General features: G+C 34.7%; 1 protein-coding gene across 2 annotated transcripts in view; it reads right to left on the minus strand.

The window, feature by feature from the left end:
- LOC111052537 overlaps positions 1-23,848 on the minus strand; it is an 82,113-nt gene that overhangs the window by 7,574 nt on the left and 50,691 nt on the right. For both annotated transcript variants that reach the window (XM_039430056.1, XM_039430057.1), the window contains 8 exons: positions 19,523-19,770; positions 17,742-17,821; positions 16,490-16,533; positions 15,188-15,354; positions 14,274-14,367; positions 11,276-11,467; positions 3,685-3,783; positions 1,087-1,230 (listed from right to left, as the gene is read on the minus strand). In XM_039430056.1, the coding sequence (XP_039285990.1) occupies positions 1,087-1,230; positions 3,685-3,783; positions 11,276-11,467; positions 14,274-14,367; positions 15,188-15,354; positions 16,490-16,533; positions 17,742-17,821; positions 19,523-19,770 (1,068 nt within the window). The remainder of the gene's footprint in view (positions 1-1,086; positions 1,231-3,684; positions 3,784-11,275; positions 11,468-14,273; positions 14,368-15,187; positions 15,355-16,489; positions 16,534-17,741; positions 17,822-19,522; positions 19,771-23,848) is intronic.

The following is a 23,848-nucleotide window of genomic DNA, read 5'->3' on the forward strand; positions in this document are numbered from 1 at the left end:
GATCAGATTTTTATTTTTTTATACAAACCTGAAATGGCGGCTAATTTAAAAAGCTGTGATACAACAATCTGAATTTCAAAACAACAGAAATTGAGTTATTTGGTAGGTATTCTATTCCAATTTCTTTTTAAAATAATAGAAAAATTGAAATCCTATTTCAAAATAAGTAATTTCAATGGATTAATTCTGAAATAACTTGTCAATATTATTTATACCGGTACGAGTAGGTCTAACCTATACGGGTAGGCTAACTGAAGCATGGATGAAGTCTAGGATGGTTAGTTATAAACTTTTAAAATGTCATTTCAGGTATTTTAATTTGTGTTTCTCATACGGTAATGTCTAAAAATTATTTAATTGTTCCAAAAATAAATTTTTAATCAATTATAAGACTTGTGTTCTCAAGTATTTTGATAGAATGAAGAAAAAAAATGGCGGCTGAGAATTGTTTGTTCAGTGTTGTACAGTCACTGTCAAGAGTAAATATAAAATATTCTGGCAAATAGACAACATTGCAAAGCAAGAGAGAGATAGTGCTATCTGTTTTGTTGTATGATAGAAAAGGACAGCAACAGTAATGTCAATCGTACACTGCCATTATAATGTGGACCTCACTATAGAGGGAGAACGTTCCGAGACGCGCTGGAGTGAGATGTAGTTTTAGTAATGTGATTGAGGAGTGATTATGTTGTTTGTTATGGGATTTTTTCAATAGAGTGAGATTGTTTGGTGAATTTGCGTATTCATTTAATAAAATTATCCTATAAAAGTAGCAGGGCCCAGGACCCTAAAAACCTGGTGGTGGCAGCGCTATTGGAGAGCACTGTCATGCTCGCCACGCACGCCACAGTAGGTACAGGCTAAAAGAGTGTCAAATATTGATACTGTACTTGATACAGGCGTGATTCGCAGGAACCTGTCTTGTCATCAGAAAAATTAAAATTGTTCTGGTGTTTGATTCTATATAATACAAAATAATAGATAATACTATTGTACAATAAAATAAACAGATAGATAGAGTACACAAATAGATCAAACTACTGTCAACAAACAAACAAATGAGAAAATAAATGAATAGATACTAACATTGGGACCCCAGCGAGGACCCATAGTCGCCCAGCAGATCTCACAGCGGCACATGGAGCACTGGATCCAGTCACAGCCCTCACTTTTCACAATTATGATCTGACATTTCGGGCAGTTCATGGCCTTTTTGTTTGTTTTCAGTTTCTGAAAATCAAGAAAGCATCGATAAAGACTTCAATAGTTATTTGTGCAACTAGTCCGCAAAGTGACTGTTTGCTGCACCGGAAGAAACGTTTACGCACGAGCCGTAGGCGAGGGCGGAATGGTTTCTTGAGTGCAGCAGAGTAACTTTGCGCACGTATTTCACATTAAATTTTTCCTACAGTTACCATTGAATATGGAAAGTGGTTGATTAGGGGTGAAATGATGGCTGAAATCCATCAAATGTTTGTCTGTATAATTTTGTTATTAATAACAACTTAAATTAATTTTAAACTTGACAATCCAATTGAAAATTAATAATCGATAATTTATTCAAATTTGCGCACTAGAGCGGAAAAGTGATTCTTTGCGGCCTGCAATCAGTGCAGAAAGGGTCACTTTCCAAGGTACCTGTAGGAAAAATAAATAGTCTAATGTATTAGAAACAAATTGGGGAAACGTGATTAATTTCGATAAAAGAGCGTTTACATTAGTGAAGTTTCCTCAAATTCAAAATGTCTTCACGTTTGTTTTAAATGAATATATTATTTTGCAAAATTGAAGTCAAGTTTACAAGAACAGAACTTTGTCTCCACTATGACAACATAGACCATTCTTCAAGTCATGTTGATTCAAGTAGATATTGAACATGTTTGATTTTTGGATGCACCTTGAATCTTGAAGGAGGTACAATTCAAACTACAAATAGGAAAATGAGATGAAAATAGTTGTCAGTCAATGTAGAATAAATGAAAACAACCAAACAGAGAAGGATAATGCAAAAAAGTTAGATGAAAACTTGTCAGTTAATGAAGAATGAATAAAATTAACTGAATAAAAAAGTATGATGCAGATGAAGAAGAAAACTTACATTTTTTATTATTTTCATTATTATAATTATATTTTTGAGGTTAAAAAACTTGAATTCAAGGAAACTAACCAATAGCGCAGCTTTATTAACGGTGGACAGACAACATTGCCATAATTATTATTTGTCTGGCTTTTAATATTTGTTATTTTATTGGTGGGGGGAACCCCCCTGACGGTGGTTTCACCCCTGAGTATCTATATAATAAAAGCTGTCAATGAGCTACACAACTGTTATATTATATCAGCTGAGACCAACAGATTATCTACATTAAGCAATAATATCAAACACTGAATTGACAATAACACTAGTAGTTCTGTGAACAGTAGACCTCACGCAGTATTCTCATCCACAAGTACCTGAATGAAACTATTGACCTTATGGAAATACAGCAATAGACTGGCTTCTCCACACATCTGTGTAATCACTTGTCAGCTGATTTATGATGAATAATTCTATAGTCTGATTTTTACTCTAATATTGGCGTATGAAGGAGGCTCCTTTTTCCTTTAATATTATGCATGAAATGCAAAATTTCCAAAAACCTTGTATATACGTAGACGCGCAATTAAAAAAGGAACATACCTGTCAAATTTCATGAAAATCTATTACCGCGTTTCGCCGTAAATGCGCAACATAAAACATTCAAACATTTAAATATCAAGAGAAATGCCAAACCGTCGACTTGAATCTTAGACCTCACTTCGCTCGGTCAATAAACAATAGATGAATGAAACCAATATTTATCAATGTGTACGTTCTGTGTACAGTAAATTGTTCCAGTTCCCCAATCGTAAATTGTTCCATCACGTGACTAGTGCAAAATTTTCCAACAGAGCGCCATTTCAAAATCGTTGGTTCAAGCTTTTGGCGCGCACTTATTAAGTTGATTTACACCAAAATGTGTCGTTTACTAGCTGCGTGAATGAAGAAAGGCTGTTTTACAAACTTACCGTCTAGAAAAGTGTATATTTCTTTCATTCTATTACCGAAGGTATACTCCCAAGTTTTCTATAGAGAAAAATTCATTTAACGAATGGTTATCAAACATAATTTTGTTGAGTATGTATTCTATGGCTATGCTATGGTATACAAGCTATCAGCGCATGCATATAGAAGCAAGAAGACTATAAAATTCAATCGACCAATGAGAGCTCGGATCGTTGGAGCGGGAACAATTTACCACGCTTGGAATGTGGGGCAGGAACTTGGAACTGGAACTGGTTTCTGGTACAGAATCTGTCAAAATTCTTCCCATGGGACGCGGAACTTTTTACCTGGTAAATTTTGAATCGGATAATTTACCACATTCTATGTACACAGAACGGGCCCAATGGATAAACAATAAGTTTGAGTCTTAAAGCACAGCTTATGTCACAAAAAGGGAGAGACCATATTAGGCGTTTTTTCAGGCGCCATCCCAATCAGCCAATCGGAGAGCTTCCTGCCCTGTCGGCTCTGAAAACGCCTAATATGGTATCGCACTTTGTCACGTGTATTAATAATTCATTATTACTGAGTAATTTAATAGTGTCTTATATAACTCAAGTCAGTACAGTAATATTTAACAAAATTATAAAAATACTCACTTGTAAATACTGGAGAGATTTTTTGGCGACTGGATCCTTTTCGGACTGAACCTCCAAATGGATCTGATACTGCAGGCAGTTCATTGATGGATGAATTGCCTGAAAATTAATAAATTATTGAATATTAATTATAAGATTATTGAATTACATAATTATATACAATTCATCTCAATAGGGCTACTCGAAAGAGCTTCCTACATCAGATATTAAGGAATGTTACTGAAAATTATGATGTAACTTATCCTATATATATATATATATATATATATATATATATATAATATATATATATATATATAAAAGCGAAATGGCACTCACTGACTGACTGACTGACCTACTGACTCACTCACTCGCAGAACTAAAAATCTACCGGACTAAAAACGTTCAAATTTGGTAGGTATGTTCCGTTGGCCCTTTAGAGGCGCACTAAGAACGGATTTGGAAAAATTTCCAAAGATACGCCCAAAATCTGCGTTTTTCCAGCGTTTTCTCAGCTCTATCGAGAACAAATGTACAGAAAATGTTCAAATTTAGTACAGTAGCTCAACTAGGGTGTAATAATGTTGTGTTAGAAGGAATTTGCATTTCTAAACGTTTTTTTTGCGCTTTCTCAGCTTTATCGAGAATAAATGTACAGAAAATGTTCAAATTTACTACAGAAGCTCAGCAGGGGTGGAATAATGTTGTGTTAAAAGGAAATTCAAGTAACGCCATACATTCGCCCAAAATTAGCGTATTTACAATTTTGTGATGAGTTGACTTTAATATTTCATCAAAGATACGCCCAAAATCAGCGTTTTTCCAACGTTTTTTCTCAGCTTTTCAGCGTTTTCTCAGTACTTTGACTTTGTAATGGAATGAAGCATTTTCAAATAAAGAATGCAGGCAAGCGAAGCGAGCCCGCTGATTTCATTTTTGGACGATCCCTGGCTAGACGGATATGGCGAGCGAAGCGAGCCTGACGGCTAGTTTTTTATAGGGGAATAAAAAGTAGTAAATTAGGCTAACGAAAAAGTTTTCAATCTCGTAAAAGTAAATGATTAGGCTAATTAAAATTGCATCGAATTAATAATAATAGTAGTAATTACTGAGGGTGATGCCCACATAAGCTCTTAGGCTTATACGTGGGTAATGAGTGAGAGAGATGATGATGGTTGGGTAAAGGAAAATTGAAGGGGAATAATATATTTGCAAAGATAGATATATAAAAGATAGATACGAGGAACCTCGTATTGGGTTGAACCATGGAAGGTAGAAGAAAACTCAAGTTGGATTTCCGCATTCAGTATCAACGTTCGCGTCCTTTCAGTGCAAACCTTCTTCCTTGAGTTTCAAATGGGATTATTTATACTCATCAGGCCGGACTGTGAGAAAATATATCTTTCCATGGTTTAACAATAAATTTTCAATTATTGAGATTAATTATTCTGGTAGTAATAGTTATTTGTGCAACTAGTGCGCAAAGTGACAGTTTGCTGCACCGAAAGAAACATTGAAAAGTGGGTAATTATGGGTAAATTTCCCTGAAATCCATCAAATGTTTTTCTGTGTAATTTTATTATTAATAAAAACCTTAATTTATTTAAAATTGAATAATAATAATTGAATTATAATGATTAGTAATTCAATTGAAAATTTATCTGACTGCTTGAAGGGGGTTTATCTTATGTAAGCATTGAAATGACTATAATCAAGGCACATAATGGCAAGGCAACACTGTTCTCCACTGCCATTATAACGTGGGCCTCACTATGAGTGTTACCAACTTAATTTTGATTTTCCTGCACTGGTGCTCCATATAACCTACTAACTATTTTGCGTTGTCATGCTGCAAATCTGGAGTACGCAAAGTAGGTACTCACTTTGCGCACTAGTGCGGAAAAGTGATTCTTTGCGGCCTGCAATCAGTGCAGAAATGGTCACTTTTCAAGGTATCTGTAGGAAATAGTTATTTGTGCAACTAGTGCGCAAAGTGACAGTTTGCTGCACCGAAAGAAACGTTTACGCCCGAGCCGTAGGCGAGGGCGGAATGGTTTCTTGAGTGCAGCAGAGGAACTTTGCGGACGTATTTCACATTAAATTTCTCCTACAGTTACCATTGAATATGAAAAGTGGGTAATTATGGGTAAATTTCCCTGAAATCCATCAAATGTTTTTCTGTGTAATTTTATTATTAATAAAAACCTTAATTTATTTAAAATTGAATAATAATAATTGAATTATAATGATTAGTAATTCAATTGAAAATTATCTGACTGCTTGAAGGGGGTTTATCTTATGTAGGCATTGAAATGACTATAATCAAGGCACATAATGGCAAGTTCTCCACTGCCATTATAACGTGGGCCTCACTATGAGTGTTACCAACTTAATTTTGATTTTCCTGCACTGGTGCTCCATATAACCTACTAACTATTTTGCGTTGTCATGCTGCAAATCTGGAGTACGCAAAGTAGGTACTCACTTTGCGCACTAGTGCGGAAAAGTGATTCTTTGCGGCCTGCAATCAGTGCAGAAATGGTCACTTTTCAAGGTATCTGTAGGAAATAGTTATTTGTGCAACTAGTGCGCAAAGTGACAGTTTGCTGCACCGAAAGAAACGTTTACGCCCGAGCCGTAGGCGAGGGCGGAATGGTTTCTTGAGTGCAGCAGAGGAACTTTGCGGACATATTTCACATTAAGTTTTTCCTACAGTTACCATTGAATATGAAAAGTGGGTAATTATGGGTAAAATTGCCTAAAATGGATCAAATGTTTTTCTGTGTAATTTTATTATTGATAAAAACCTTAATTTATTGTCAAATTGAATAAAAATGTTGTGCTTGGTTATAATATCTAATACTAATAATTAGCGCGTTGTGCTTCGTTGCACCTCTGCTCACTATAGCAGCCCAGTCACTGTTACCAACTTCATTTCGATTTTGCTGCACTGTTGCTCCATATAACCTACTAAGTATTTTGCGTTGCCATGTTGCAAATCTGGAGTGCAGAAAAATTTTTCCCGCACTAGAGCGGAAAAGTGATTCTTTGCGTTCTGTAATCAGTGCAGCAATGGCCACTTTTCAACGTAACTGTAGGAAAATTATATTTATTCACAGCCTACAAACGATTTGGTGACAGTGCAGGGCTAAAAAAGGATGGAGCTATCTGCTTTGTCTAATGACAGACAACCAATATTAATCAGATACAGACTTCACAACGTGGATCTCTCTATAAAAGTTTGATTACAATAATATCGAGCTATAGTGAGGTCCACGTTTTAATGGCGCTGGAGAAAGATTGGAGAACATTGTTGACATTTCTCTGCCTTGCCACAACCTTCCATAGAGGATATCTGATACCGGTATTTATTTATTACAATTTAGTTGCGTAAAGCCACACATTTTTGAGCAAGGCTTAAGTGGCATGCAACATGTCAAGTTCAGGATCGGGATCCTGAGAATGCGTTGCAGCACTCCTCTATTGTATAGGGACATGCCTCTACCAATGTCCTGGTTATCTTCGATAGAAACACTATATAACCACCACACAGCCTAATATCCTCTGGAATACAATTATAAAACTTCAATCCTGAAGGCCCTTTTTCAAGTAGAGAGAGTCTATGAATTGGGAGGTGGAACAAACATGCATTTCTACCTCGAGTTCTGTATGCATGATTAATTCGGTCAACATTGAAAATTTCTGAATTTTTGAACACAAAAGAAACCACTTCCAAGAAATAGATAGCTGGAACAGAAAGAAGCTGGAGTCTCCTGAGTATAGGTTTACAGGAAGAAGAAGGACTCACTCCCTCAACAACCCCAAGTGCTTTTTTCTGCATTTTGAAGCATGTGTTCAAATAGTTCCTTCCTGACCCCCAAAATAGAATACTAAATCTAATCAATGATAGGAAATAACCATGATAAACCCTTAGAGCTGTCGTAATATTTATAATTTCCCTTTACTGTTCTCATAGCGAAGAGAGCATGATAGTCTTTTTTGGAGCTTTTCCACGTGGCTATCCCACTTCAAGTTCCCCTGCAGTTCCACCCCCAACAATTTTGTTTTTCAGAAGCAGAATAGTCCCATATATCTGATATAATATTACCTGTTCATTCTTGTTCAAATTATATTTTATTCGTTAATGAAACATATTTTTTAATGATTAAATAATAAATTCTTGAGATGAAACATTTCAACAAATTATATTTCTAAATTGTTAAAAAACGATCTGGCAACGTTGCAGAGCTAGAAAATGATAGCGCTCTCTACTTTGACAGATGAAAGACAAGGGTAGCAACACCAATGTTAATCAAATACTGCCATTATAACGTGGACTTCACTTTTGCGAGCATATATTCTTCTTTGCTCCTCAGTAAACAGTAGACTACTAACACAGGTTAGGATAAAAATTGCATCAAATAATCAAAATTACATGGCATTGTACACAGAACTACTATGCGAGCAGCTTTAATAAAAATAGCATCAAATAATTTTTGTGATTTTTCTGGCTTTAAATTTATATTATTTTTTCATATTTCCCCATTTATTAATACAATATCGGGGACCTAGCTTCGCTCTGGAGTACAAAAGCATAACAAATTTATAACGAAAGAAGAAATTATAATAACATTCATACAGAAATGTTCTATCTAATCACATTAAATTGAGATTAATTCCCAGAGGAATGCAAATATTTCCCTCACAAAGGACCAGTTGCACAAAAGCCGGTTAAATTTTAATCCTGATTAACTTCACGTGAACCAAATAAGAGAAGACCATTTCAAAGAGATGAATCTACTGGAATTAATCAGGATTGAAAATAACCCGGTTTTTTTTGCAACCGGCACTAAGTACCTGATTGAATAATTACAAAAGTTCATCAGCTGAGTCATAATTTTGACACAGTCCCACACACATAAACTCGCTCTCTCACTTCCATCACCAACAGACGACGAAATAATTATTATCAGCTGTTTTCCCAAGGATGAATAATAATGATCCTTTTAATGTCCTTCAGCGAGTTTTCCCAAGGATGAGACCTAGTACAATCGAATCTTTATATTATAAACTTACTATGTTCTGAATTTCGTGAGAATCGTTAGAGCAGTTTTCGAGATCCGGTGAAATACAAACATACAAACATTTAAACAACCAAACAACTAAACATATAAACTGAAGTTGCTCGTTTAATAGTATAGGAGTTTCAAGTCTAATAATTCAACGTTTCACCTTAATGATTAAACCCAGATACAAAATTTTTAGTATAATGTATACTTGGACAGTGAATTCCTGTAATTATTCATTTATTTATTATTTTCACAAGAAAGTACTGACCGGGAGAGGAAAACTAAGGATACTTCTTGTACAATTTCTCTCCCAAATTACATAACATAATACATTTTAAAAGTCCAAATAGGGTTATAATTAAACTTTATACTAAAATTTAGCTCATTTTCACCCAAAAACAACAAAAACTAAGAATTTTTCAATTTGACAGTTGAGAAAGTCTATGAATTGGGAGGTGGAACAAACATGCATTTCTACCTCGAGTTCTGTATGCATGATTAATTCGGTCAACATTGAAAATTTCTGAATTTTTGAACACAAAAGAAACCACTTCCAAGAAATAGATAGCTGGAACAGAAAGAAGCTGGAGTCTCCTGAGTATAGGTTTACAGGAAGAAGAAAGACGTCTCTCCCTCAACAACCCCAAGTGCTTTTTCCTGCATTTTGAGCATGTGTTCAAATAGTTCCTTCCTGACCCCCAAAATAGAATACTAAATCTAATCAATGATAGGAAATAACCATGATAAACCCTTAGAGCTGTCGTAATATTTATAATTTCCCTTTACTGTTCTCATAGCGAAGAGAGCATGATAGTCTTTTTTGGAGCTTTTCCACGTGGCTATCCCACTTCAAGTTCCCCTGCAGTTCCACCCCCAAAAATTTTGTTTTTCAGAAGCAGGATAGTCCCATATATCTGATATAATATTACCTGTTCATTCTTGTTCAAATTATATTTTATTCGTCAATGAAACAATGATTAAATAATAAATTCTTGAGATGAAACATTTCAACAAATTATATTTCTAAATTGTTAAAAAACGATCTGGCAACGTTGCAGAGCTAGAAAATGATAGCACTCTCTACTTTGTCAGATGAAAGACAAGGGTAGCAACACCAATGTTAATCAAATACTGCCATTATAAATAACGTGGACTTCACTTTTGCGAGCATATATTCTTCTTTGCTCCTCAGTAAACAGTAGACTACTAACACAGGTTAGGATAAAAATTGCATCAAATAATCAAAATTACATGGCATTGTACACAGAACTACTATGCGAGCAGCTTTAATAAAAATAGCATCAAATAATTTTTGTGATTTTTCTGGCTTTAAATTTATATCATTTTTACATATTTCCCCATTTATTAATACAATATCGGGGACCTAGCTTCGCTCTGGAGTACAAAAGCATAACAAATTTATAACGAAAGAAGAAATTATAATAACATTCATACAGAAATGTTCTATCTAATCACATTAAATTGAGATTAATTCCCAGAGGAATGCAAATATTTCCCTCACAAAGGACCAGTTGCACAAAAGCCGGTTAAATTTTAATCCTGATTAACTTCACGTGAACCAAATAAGAGAAGACCATTTCAAAGAGATGAATCTACTGGAATTAATCAGGATTGAAAATAACCCGGTTTTTTTTGCAACGGCACTAAGTACCTGATTGAATAATTACAAAAGTTCATCAGCTGAGTCATAATTTTGACACAGTCCCACACACATAAACTCGCTCTCTCACTTCCATCACCAACAGACGAAGAAATAATTATTATCAGCTGTTTTCCCAAGGATGAATAATAATTATCCTTTTAATGTCCTTCAGCGAGTTTTCCCAAGGATGAGACCTAGTACAATCGAATCTTTATATTATAAACTTACTATGTTCTGAATTTCGTGAGAATCGTTAGAGCAGTTTTCGATATCCGGTGAAATACAAACATACAAACATTTAAACAACCAAACAACTAAACATATAAACAGAAGTTGCTCGTTTAATAGTATAGGAGTTTCAAGTCTAATAATTCAACGTTTCACCTTAATGATTAAACCCAGATACAAAATTTTTAGTATAATGTATACTTGGACAGTGAATTCCTGTAATTATTCATTTATTTATTATTTTCACAAGAAAGTACTGACCGGGAGAGGAAAACTAAGGATACTTCTTGTACAATTTCTCTCCCAAATTACATAACATAACACATTTTAAAAGTCCAAATAGGGTTATAATTGAACTTTATACTAAAATTTAGCTCATTTTCACCCAAAAACAACAAAACTAAGAATTTTTCAATTTGACAGTTGAGAAACTGGATAAAAAACAAACATATTACATTCGAATTACCATTAATTGAAAATGAATTCTACAAAATTTAGAGTAATAAATTATTATAAGAAGTTTTTACAAAACCCCACTTGGACTATTCTACTATCAAAATTAGGGAGAGAGACAGTTCTGGTTTTATCCTGATGATTTTCTCCCAAACAATGTGATTGTGTGAAATGGAATAAATAAATAATTAGAAATCACCTGGCATTGAACGCAGTTTTCTACTCCACACAGTGGGCAGTTGAACACATTGACAGGTTGGTTCAGGACATTCTCAATTATGCACCAGCCTCTACAATCGGGTGTCTTGCAATGGAAAGCATTCTCAATGCTATTTGCAGTCACAGCAAGGGATTTCGACAAGAATTTATCGAAAATTTCAGGCGCAACCACCTGAAACCAAATCAAAAATTGAACAAAGTGTTGTAATACATGAATACATTAACAAAAAACAATACATTTAAAAAATAAGAAAATGATATTAATGTTTTCAACATTGCAAGGAAAAATAAATTGAATAAAAAAAATATCGATATTTTCAATATTGAACAACGAATAATCAATTTGACTGTTTTCATTCGTGTCTCATATTTTTCCTGGATTAGTATTTTCCTGAATCAGCACCAATCAAGTTTATGTTTATTGCGGAAGTGCGTTGGTGAATTGATGAGATAATGGGCCATATGAATAAAGTTGAGCATTTGCTTATACTTCTAAAATAGCAGCATTTGCTTCATTTTCTATGAATAAACGTGAGCAAAACCTTTTGCTCTTGCTCATCAAAAAAATAGTTTGAGCATTTGCTCAAAAGTAAAAGCTTATACTCAAAATTGTATGAATAAAGTAGAGCATTTGCTCAACTTTTGAAGCAAATGCTTCAAAAAAGGTGAGTCTAGTCTAGAGCAGCTTATCACCTTTTCCTCATAATAAAATGGCTCAACTAATTCGTATGAGGAAGAGGAAACTATACCAGATACGATCACAACCATAAATGAGAACTATAAAACTCTTTTTAGATTCAACCATGATATATATCACCATTATTCCTACAAAAGAATCAATACAAAAGATTGCTATCTGATATAAAGATAGCCATCACAAAATAGGAAATAGGCATTCAAGAAGATGAGAGTGTAGACGATTATAAGAAGGCTATTGATATTATAAGATTATGCTGAAGATTATTATTTTAGAGTTAACATTTTTAAACGCTATTATTTCAAAATTCTAAACTGAACTAACCTAAAACTTAATTCATAAATAGAAAACAGAGCAGACGACGCAAACACAAGCGGTGCCTCCTACTTGCATATTTAGCGCTTACGTGAGCAATAAAATCAAAGTAAGGCCACAAAGGCGAATCAGCTGATGAAAAATCTTTAAAATACGTGAGCATTTGCTCCAGAGTTCAGGAGCATAAGGTACGAGTATAAGGTAAAGCTTATTCATACAAAAATGAGCAAAAGCTTATGCTTCTACCTAATGCTCATGAGCAAAACCTTATGCTCCATGCTCATGCATGAGCATGCTCATGCTCATGAGCATATGCTTTGGTTTTATTCATATGGCCCAATGAAACGTCCATGCCATCGGCTGGATTCGAACCCACGAACCACCCAGGCGGTGCTAGTAGACCGAAGTTTATAACGCTCCTTACCACAACCTAGCATAAACTAGACATACATAACTTTAAAATAAAATATTTTTCCATTATTAAACACTTGAAAACCATTCACAATCAACTTATTAATTACCTCTTACACACAAAATATGCATGAAATCACAATACAACCACTATTTTATTCAACATTTTTGAGATACCTCAGCTGTTATTAGTGAAGTACTCAACAGCTTTCAGTTGTATTGTGTTAAGTAAATCGACGGTTTACGCACACCGATGCGTACAAATTTGTTGCGGAATTTTCAAGAATTCAGACTGCAGTTTCCAAACGAAGTTTTCGTTGCGAAATATTCGCAACGCTGGTGCACGCACACTAGGAAGCGAAATAATCGCAATGTGGAGCGCGGGAACATTCGAGTTGTCCTAACCAAACAGTTCAGCACTTTTATCATCTAAAATTTACGGTACTATTGTAGGCTACTTCATCTCAATTTACTGAAGTTCATCATGATATCATCAGATGAAGAAGAAGCCCTACTATTACTTGCTATGGCGGTAGACTCTGAAAAATATGAAAGGCCAAAAAATGTGGGTGCCTGCCATTAATAAAGATAGACTTTAATTTGGAGAATACCATACTATTGTACCACAATTGAGGAAGGATAGACAGCTATCCTTATATTTTTATAATCTGCATGACTAAGATCATACAATATTGGATAGGTATAAATAATCTCCAACAATTGTTCGCTATTTTCCTACTTGTGGTCGTGCTATGTCTGTTACTGTTTACAAGGCAGACAAAACTAGTGTAGTTCCAGAACTCGCCACAAAATTCGCAAGGCGAGAAAGCGCTGCAAATGCTGCATGTAGCAAAAGTTGCGAATATTTCGCAACGAATTGGTTTGTGCCAGCACACACACCGCAATGGTATTAAATTTACGGCAAGTTCTCCGAATTGAATTCGCACCGCAACAAAACTTCGCAATATATTCGCGTCGGTGTGCGCCTGGTATCACTAGAAATTGATAATGATATATCAATAGAGTAATAACAAAATTTTTTTCAAATACAAAATATATTGATAAATAAATGAACTTTAGTTTGAATACAATAACCTCAACGAGCATACCAGCCGACCAAATATTGGCTTTGCCACATAGTGAAATATTAAGATTCATACAATTCTTTGTGACTGTAAAATACTTTGTGAAATCAAGATTGTCTCTGAAATTGAGAACGTCTCATCCAATTATTTGTGACAATATTAAAGGGTGACCGCTTGAGCCAACACCTCTGAATATGATTCATAAGTTGTAAAATCGTTTTCCGGTGGTTCAGAGCCCACCCAAAACTGTAGGTCCGTTATCTCTCATTATCATCCGCCTAATTACCCACGCACAAGCCTAGAGATCATGTGGGCATCACCATCAGTAGAAAAATTCTATCACATCAGATTTATTTTCACACAATCTGACAACGCCGATTTTTGGTAGACTGGAACCTCAAGTCTCAACTTAATTATTCAGACTATAATTTAATGAATGAATAAATATTAAAGTAGATAAATAGACGCACCACTTTGATTTCGCGTTCCTGGATGACGCTGGTGCAGCATGGACATTTTATCTCAGCCTCATCGCTACTTTCCACCAGTCTTGACAAGCAGGTCCTGTAAAAATACATTTCAATGAATAGCTTGCAATACACTAAAATTTGGGGCCAGACCACATTAAGGGGTTTTCAAGCGCCAACCCAATCATCAAATCGGAGAGCTTCCTGCCCTGCCGACATTAAAAACGCCCTCTGAAAAAAAACGCTTAATGTGGTCTGGCCCTAACTATTATCTTAATAGTAGCACGCTGTGACCTGACAAGTCACACCACTCAAAATCATCATTTACCTCAATTACATGGCATTGAAGTTCACACGTACATATAAAAATACGAATCAAGGAATAGTTTTAATGGTTAAAAGCTTCAATGAAAATTGATTTTTTTTGTTCAACTGTCGTTGAGAAGTGATGTGGAAGATAAATTTGTAGTATACATACATTTCAATGACCAATCTCATACATTCAATGATCTGTAAAATCGAAATAACTATTTACTATTAAAATACAAGATAAAGAAAATAAAACTGAGGTATAGTCTATTGTCTAACATTGTCAAACAGAAATAAAAAAGAACACTAACAAAATAAAAAAAAGAAACTGGATTTCAAATACCATGATCTCATAGATTAAAAGGCAGCATTAGCATACTAAGTGCTGGTGGTAGAAAAGCTGGTTAAATTTTAATCGTGATTAATTCCACGAGAACTAATTAGAGAAACCGTCTTATCAGAAAGGCTTTCTCTGATTGGTTCTCGTAAAATGAATCACGGTTAAAATTTAACCGGCTTTTGTGCAACCAGGCCTGACACTACTAAATGAAGGTTAAATATAAAAAAGCGAGTAAAAAAGAATTAAAAAGTGAGAAAATAGACTTTACCTGCAAATAGAGTGCACGCATTCTTTCAAGACAATTCCTCCGCCCACTTCAATAATGTCGAAACATGTGGGACATTCAAACTGCTCCGGGTTGCGAATCACTGGCTCATTCTCCAATTCCAATAATTCACGGTAGGTGTCGCTCAATTTTTCATTATAAATCATAGCCTAAAAAGTAAGGATCAACATTATTATTTCATTTTTTGTGTAGTTGAGAAGTTGATAATGTGGTAATTATTCGTATTAAATAAACTCTCTATCAGAGATTGACAATGGTGTAACAACCGAAACCGGTCTTTCTAAGTATCAATAAATCTATGGTTTTGACAATTTTTAGTATTTTTATTTAATATTATTATTTCATATTGTAGATGACAGAGAAACACATTAAAAAACTCAATGACAAAAATGAAATTGTGGTACTACAAATAATATAGAATTAGGTTAAGATCTAAGATAATACTTGAATATAGATAATATTTATGATAGGTGAATAGATTACAGGTTAAAATTAATATTATTAGGTTCAAATAGTACCATCATTATCAAACAGGCGGTTTAAAAAGACGCGATTTAGAAAGCGACCAAACTCTACCAAGAACCATGTGCAGATGATGAAAATAACAAAACAATTCAAAACAGCTGGTAAAATAGGATGCAATAATTGCGTAAATAAGATTTATTTACTATAACAATGTAGATATCTGAATTATTTTATATTCATGTTTAACTGTATAATAAATGATTGAATTACTATTATTACTATGATTTATAAGTTAATGAAGCAAGAAAATATTTAAAACTAGCCTGAAAATAATCGATATTATACTTCAGGTAACTCAATTTCAAAAAACATTTAAAAATGTTCAAATTGAATCAGCTGTTTTTGATAATAATTTCTAGTAGCTTGGTCGTATCCCCATATAATTATTATATCAGTATCAGTCTGCGTGTACGGTATAGTGAAAATATTATTCCCATAAGTTTTAATGAAACTATTCATACTCGCTCGATCGGGCTGAGTGTGAATAGTCCCATTCGAACTCATGGGAATAATATTTTCACTGTACCGGACACGCAGACTGATACTGATATATGGGAATCCAGCTTGGTAATATATTAGCTATTTAATTTTTGTCGTAGAGCGTACAAAACCGTGTGCTCAGTAAAACTAAGAACTCGCTACGCTCGTAAAAATGGCATACTTATTCGAATTAAATGTGCAATATTTGATTTATAGACAGATAAATTTAAAAAATAAGTACTATTTCTAAAAACATGAATATATGTATTAGTACAGTACCTTCTCCAGAATTGTCAGACGAACTTTGTTCTCGCCATCTGAAGCTGAAACAAGGAAAAACATAAAACTCAATTATTTAATTGTTTTCTTTTTTTGTAGAAAAGAAATCATACAATTTTACCACAAAATAAAATTTCAGAAATTGAAATTTTAATTTCTTTCTGGGGTGGTGACGCTCACATGATCTCTAGGCTTGCGCGTGGGTATTTATGGGGCGGATGGTAATTTAAAGATGAATGGACCTACAGTTTTAGGTGGGTTTCGAAACACTGAGAAACTATTTTATAACTCATATTCAGAGGAGATTGGGAAAATTCTATGATTTATTTTTACTATGGTAAGCCGCACAAAAATGGTCCGATGGAAATTGTAAGATTCTCTGGTAAAATCTTTGCAAATTCTTTGCTCCAAAAATCTTACTAAAAAAAATAGCTACAGTACCAATGCCACCTCTAATACAGGTGGCTATGTATTAGAGGTGGCTATGACTGTACTCATTAACCCAAAGGAGAAAAAGTACTAAATACTAGACTATAATATTAATTCATTTCTGACAGCATTTATTAAATGAGCAGGATTCATTAGTCTCACTATGGTGAGGCCCACGTTATAATGGGAGCCGAGAAAGATAGGAGAACAACGTTGCCGATCCTCTATCTTCTCAATTCCTTCTAAAGACGGTAGCTGATACCGGTTTATTGATGTAATATTAACTGTTCATTCTCGTTTAAAATAATCAATTATATTTTATTAAGCAAGAAATTCTATTTTTCAATATTTTCTCAATGAATTTTCATAATCAGGATTAAAAATATGTTGTCAATTAGTTATTAATTCTAAATTGTTAAAAGACAATCTGGCAACAGAGCAAAGCGAGAAAGAGATAGCGCTATCCGCTGTGTTGAATGATAGACAAGGATATCAATACCATTGCAAATCAAGCACTGCCATTATAACGTGGACCTCACTATAGTAATCTGTCTATAGTGAGATTTATTGCAGACTGTCAGCACGCCTTATGAGCAACCATCAATGCCTCGTATTCAATCAATGCTGACAGTTTCAAGTGAATCTCACAATAAATTGCAAAATACGACTTTAAATAGATTGGAAACCCGATGGTCCAGGTTCGGGAATCTTTATCCTCATAACCTTCCTATTACAATAGAAATAATACATATTTAACGGTCGTTAAGATGACCAACGTTAAACCATTTAACGGCCGTTAACAGTGAGAAAAGTAGCCTTGTACCTGTGCTGGGGCCTGGTTCTGGGGTGCTGGGGCCTGGTTCTGGGGCAACTCCGATTGCCGCTGGTATTCCTGCATTTTCTCTGCAATCAAATAAACAATTTTATATCAGATATTTCAAACAATTTTCAAGAGTTACTAGCAAAATTGTGAATAAATAAATCTCACTCTTTTATTGATGAATCTTTACAATTATTACACTAATGTGTGGTAAAGAGAAACCGAATTTGGCCTTGAACATTTCCTAAATTTAGAGATTGAATTTCCCTCAGTAAGGAAAAGAATGGATCTGCAAATACCAAGTAACCTTGCAGGCTCAGATCTGGTTTCAAGAGTTTTCAGCATGCTCTGATCAATTCAATAAATTATCATCAAATTCTATCATTTTCTTATTAATTATCCATTTCATTAATTCATTTATCAACAAAATCAAATAAATGACTACTGACTAATGATAAAATTACGCAAAAATTTTCCAATTAATGGTGATTTGAGAGTAATATTTTTGTCTTTTAATCTGTTTTTAATCGTCAAAATTTAAAATTCCCAGTTTTCGTTGTTTTTTAGTGAAAATGGACTAACCTAAATTAAACAATATAATAATATCGTGTGACCTGGCTGGCTCAGATCTGGTGTCAGAGTTTTCAGGTCGCAACTGATCAATTTCAGGGCCTCTGACATGACCTAACGACTGCTTTTTAGGCAACCGGGACCGACGGCTTAACGAAACACGGGAGTGGCCCGAGATAAATATCTTGCCCGAGCCGGGATTTGAACCCGGGCCTCTGGATCATAAATCCAGCATCTGATCCACTCGACTAAGGCCACTCCTTAAATTAAAGTTAAATCCTAACCCTATTTCGAACTTTCAAAATGTAATCTAAATAAGAATGAGAGAAAATAGTACAAGGAGTATTCTTAGTTTTTCTCTCCCGATCAGTGCTTCTTTGTAAAAATTATAAATGAATAAAATAAATATAATTTACAAGTGCTTTTGTTTTATATGTTGAAACATGTTGTTGAATCTGATTATTGATGAGTGTATATAGCGAGGTCCAAGTTATAATGGCAGTGGAGAAAGATAGAATAGAGCAGCGTTGGCAATTCTCTCCCTGCCACTGCCTTCTATAGAAAATAGCTGATACCGGTGTATCTGATGTAATATCAACTGTTCATTCTCGTTAATTCTATTCCATACGTCAAGAAAATACATTTTCTCTGATTTAATAATAAATTTCATAATAATTGAGATTATAATATGGTTAATTAATATTATACTACTACATTGTTAAAAAACGAGCTAGCAACGTTGCAGAGATAGAAAAGTATAGCACTATCTTTATTATTATTATTATTCTTTATTGATACTATGAAGTACATCATCAAAATGATGGGGATAGAAAAAATAAGGAAACCTTGTGCTATTCCTCTCCCAAATTTAGATAAGGTTACACATAGTCCGAAATAGGTTAAGTTTTGTAGTTGTTCTGCTTTGACGAATGATAGATAAGGATAGCAACAACAACGCTTATTTATTTTAGTTTATTAAATAAAAATACCAAGAAATTGTCATTTATTTAGAAAGGAAACTCTCCACAAGTATTATAAGCCCAGGTGATGATGAGGGGATAAAAGATAATACATTACAAACGTTTCTATTTTTAAAAATGTCAATCAAATACTGTTATCATAACGTGGAGATGAATATGGAGAATCAACAGGCTTAAATCCATAACAGTTTCTCTCCCGTATACTTAATTGATAATAAAACATCAAAATCATACCTTTCGACTCTTGTTTGGTTGTTGTTCTCTTCGGCACCACCTCCCACTTGACCCGCATAAGCATCATGATCGTACTTGACGATCTCACGCCTCAAGTCATCAGGGTCGTAGTCCTTTTTCAAGGCCATCTTTTTCCCTCCCTTGGGGACCCGCACCTGTTGGTGTGTGATATCGTAGATATGTGTCAGCAGCTTCCTAGCTCGAACGCATGTCATGTTCGTTTTCACCCCATATTGTGACAGGCGTTCCTAAAATGCAAAAAACACAACTGAAAACTCACAAACCTTCGCAAGCATTATAGTCTAGTCAATATAGACATAAAAAAAGGAGGTGTGCTTGCAATATTTATATTGTAGTTCTGATTTTCTAATATATTATTTGGGTACATAAGAGAAGTGCAGAACCAATTTCTTCACGTAGAATTTCCTTGTGCTAGATACAGAGTGACCCACAAACCTCGTATTTTCGGCTCATTTTCCAGTTTTCAGCTATTTCTGCCAAATCTCGTAATCGGGCAGAAAAATTCTCTCTCGCCTTTTTTTAGATTATGAAATTCTGAATAAAATGAGATCATTCTGAACTATCTATCTCCAATGAGTACTGAGTTATGATTTTTCAAAAATGAGTGAAATTTGAAGAAAAGAATCAATTTTGATGAATTTTAGTTTTTGATCAACAATATCTTCCAATTGTTACCATTTAGGGCCGTTTGCACAGTATAGATTGCTAAACTCGATTGAGTTAATCGAGTTTAAGTTAATCTAAAAGTTTAAACTTGAATCGGTTATCTCAGTGCCAAAATTTCTTCACAGTCGTCTTAATCAATCGCATTGAAAACTTCTATCAATTCCTGTCAATTCTATCAATAATGATTCACTATAACCTGAATAATTATTATTAAACAAACGTTGAAAAATAATTGACTATTAGCTGGTTCCCCATCAAATTTTACAGATGTATCTCACTGAGCTGACTAATGAAAAAAGTACTGACTACTCCCTATGGAAAGCTACAAAGTGCATTAAAAAGACTTCAAGCCAAAATGCACCCATTAAAATGTGGATGGTACGTGGGCCAGAGACAATAAACAAAAATCAGCTAGGTTTGCAATCATCTGGAGAACATCTTTAAACTGATGACAGCTATGATGATGATGAACATCTTCCACATACTGTTCAAGAATCAGCGAGGATCACACCAGTCACTGTAATTGAAGTGGAAAATATGATCAATAATAGCATCAAAACCAGGAAGTCACCAGGGTTTGATCTCATAACTGGAGATGTATTGAAACAGCTTCCAAGGAAGGCTTTCTTGAAGCTTACATTCCTCATAAATACATCTTTTAGGCTGAGATATGTCCCAGATTACTGGAAAGTTGCAGAAGTCATAATGATTTTAAAGCCTGGAAAAGCACCACATGATGTTACATCTTACAGGCCAATCTCTCTCTTACCTGTAATCTCAAAACTATTTGAAAAACTGCTCTTGAAAAGATTAAAGCCAATTATAGAGAGTAAGAAGTTGATACCAAAACATCAATTTGGATTTAGAGAGAAACACACCACCATAGAGCAAGTCCACAGAATCACCAATTTAATTGAGATGGCTCTTGAAGAGAAGAAAATTTGTAGTGCAGTATTCCTGGATGTTGCCCAAGCATTTGATAAGGTGTGGCATAGAGGCTATTAGCAAAATTAAGAACTATGCTTCCAATTGAATACACTGAAATATTGGAGTCATATTTAGTGGGAAGATATTTCAGAGTCAAGCAGGAAGACGCCTATTCAGAGCTAAAAGAAATTGGAGCAGGAGTACCTCAAGGTAGTGTTCTTGGGCCAATTCTATATATACTGTTTACTAGCGATCTACCTGAGTTAGAAAATGATACAGTGGCAACATTTGCTGATGACACAGCTGTACTAACTCTGGGCGACAACAGTCAGGAATCTATGAGGAAACTTCAAGATGCGGCTGATGAAATCTCCAGTTGGGCTAAACTGTGGAAAATCAAAGTGAATGAGACCAAGTCTGTTCAAGTCAACTTCACAAACAGAAAATGTGAGCAAATTCCCCTAGCCATCAATGGGAAACCTGTTCCATTTGCTAACGAGGCCAAATACCTAGGCATGACTCTGGATGCAAGGCTGCGTTGGAAAGCACATGTGAAGAAGAAGAGAGAAGAACTAGGTATCAGATATAGAAAAATATACTGGTTGATAGGCCGAAATTCTGCTCTTTCAACTTACAACAAGATCCTCATCTACAAACAAATCCTGAAACCAATATGGATGTATGGAATCCAACTCTGGGGCTGTGCCAGCAAGAGCAACGTCGATGTAATCCAACGATTCCAGAACAAAGTTTTGAGGAACATTGTCGATGCTCCAAGATTCAGCCGAAACGCCGACATTCACAGAGACCTGGAGGTGGAGTTCGTTGCAACAGAGATTGGGCGCTTCGCACGCAAGCATGCAGTCAGGATCCAACGGCATGAAAATGAAGAAGTCGCTCAGCTACTTGACAACACACATGTGCTGCGCAGATTGAAGCGGACCAAACCCTTCGAGTTGTGTGGTGCTGTGGAGTGAAAGTGTCAAAAGCAGAGCAGTGTTGATAGTGTGAATGTGTATATTATAATACATGATACTTTATTTATATATATATTACTGTTATTATCTATTGTTAATTCCAAGTTAGTTGCTAGAAGTAGTAGTCCTGGTGAGAACTACCTATCTTATTAATATTTAACCCATTATTATATTAGGAAAAAATTGCTCATTAGTCTTTTCAGACTAGATTGCAATGGGATTAAAAAAAAAAAAAAAAAATCCCTAAAATTTAAATGGTTCGTTTTTTGCCCAATTTTTCTCAGTTCCAAAATTTCTTCACAGTCGTCTTAATCAATCGCATTGAAAACTTCTATCAATTCCTGTCAATTCTATCAATAATGATTCACTATAACCTGAATAATTATTATTAAACAAACGTTGAAAAATAATTGACTATTAGCTGGTTCCCCATCAAATTTTACAGATGTCTAGTTAATCCAATTATTTGGTTTAAACCTCCTGTTTTGGAGGTTTAAACTTTCCCAGAGTTTAAACGCAATACAGAGTTTAAACTGATTCTGTGCAAACAGAATTTTAGTTTGGTTTAAGCTTTAGCTTAAACTTACACTGTGCAACAGTATACTGTGAAACAGTATAAAAAAATATTGAACAGATGTATTAGACAGGCGAAAATAATGTACAACAGCAATAGAATAAAAAATTCTGACAATAAGACAAAAATGGCGTGGAAAATTGTTAAGCAAGAAACAGGCATGAACACAAAAGAATTGAATCTATCTAAAGTATTTGAAAAAACTCCTATAGAATCCACACTGAACTCATTCAACAACTTCTTTGCTAATATTTGCCAAACACTCAATCTAAATATAAACATGCATGCAGCTCTTGATTATTGTAGAAAGCAACCAGAAACAAATAATATTCTCATTTCATTTAATCCAGTCACAGAGCATGAAGTAATTAATCTAATAAAAAAAATGAAGGCATCAAAGGCACCTGGATGGGATGAGTTCCCTCCTTTCCTCTTAAAGGAATGTATTGTAAACTTGGCTAAACCCTTAACCTTCCTAGTCAACCAGTCTTTTAGGTATGGAGTGTTTCCCGATCTCTTAAAGTACAGCAGTGTGCTACCCTTTCTGAAAAAGGGAGACCCACAGGACTTTGGAAATTTTCGACCCATAGCAATACTATCTGTATTTTAAGTATATGAAATGGCTGTCGCAAGCAGGTTGACTGCTCATCTTGAAAATAATGGATTATTTGATGAGAATCAGTTCGGTTTCCGTAGGAGCAAGGACATTGTAGGTGCAATTTATGAATTTGTCAATGTTATGTCGCATGCGATTGACAGGTCGCAACATGCTGCTAGCATCTTCTGTGACCTGTCAAAAGCTTTTTATTGTGTGAATCACGAGATATTACTGAAAAAGTTAAGCTATTATGGAATACATGGCACCGCTCTAAAATGGTTCAGCTCATACCTTTATAATAGGCAACAATGTGTGAGAGATAAATTGTCCGCTAAATCTTCTTCATATGCTTTAGTCCCAAATGGAGTCCCTCCGTACTAGGACCTTTGCTTTTCCTAGTATATATTAATGATCTGACGAGTGCTGCACCTGATATAAGATTAATTATGTATGCAGATGACACAACTGCTCTGGCAACAAGCCCCGATCACATCACTCTTGCAAATAAATTGAAAAGTGCACTGTCAGCAATGTCAAAGTGGTTTGAAGCAAACGGTCTATCG

Source organism: Nilaparvata lugens, chromosome 6 (assembly GCF_014356525.2).
Source record: "Nilaparvata lugens isolate BPH chromosome 6, ASM1435652v1, whole genome shotgun sequence".
Lineage (NCBI taxonomy): Eukaryota > Metazoa > Arthropoda > Insecta > Hemiptera > Delphacidae > Nilaparvata > Nilaparvata lugens.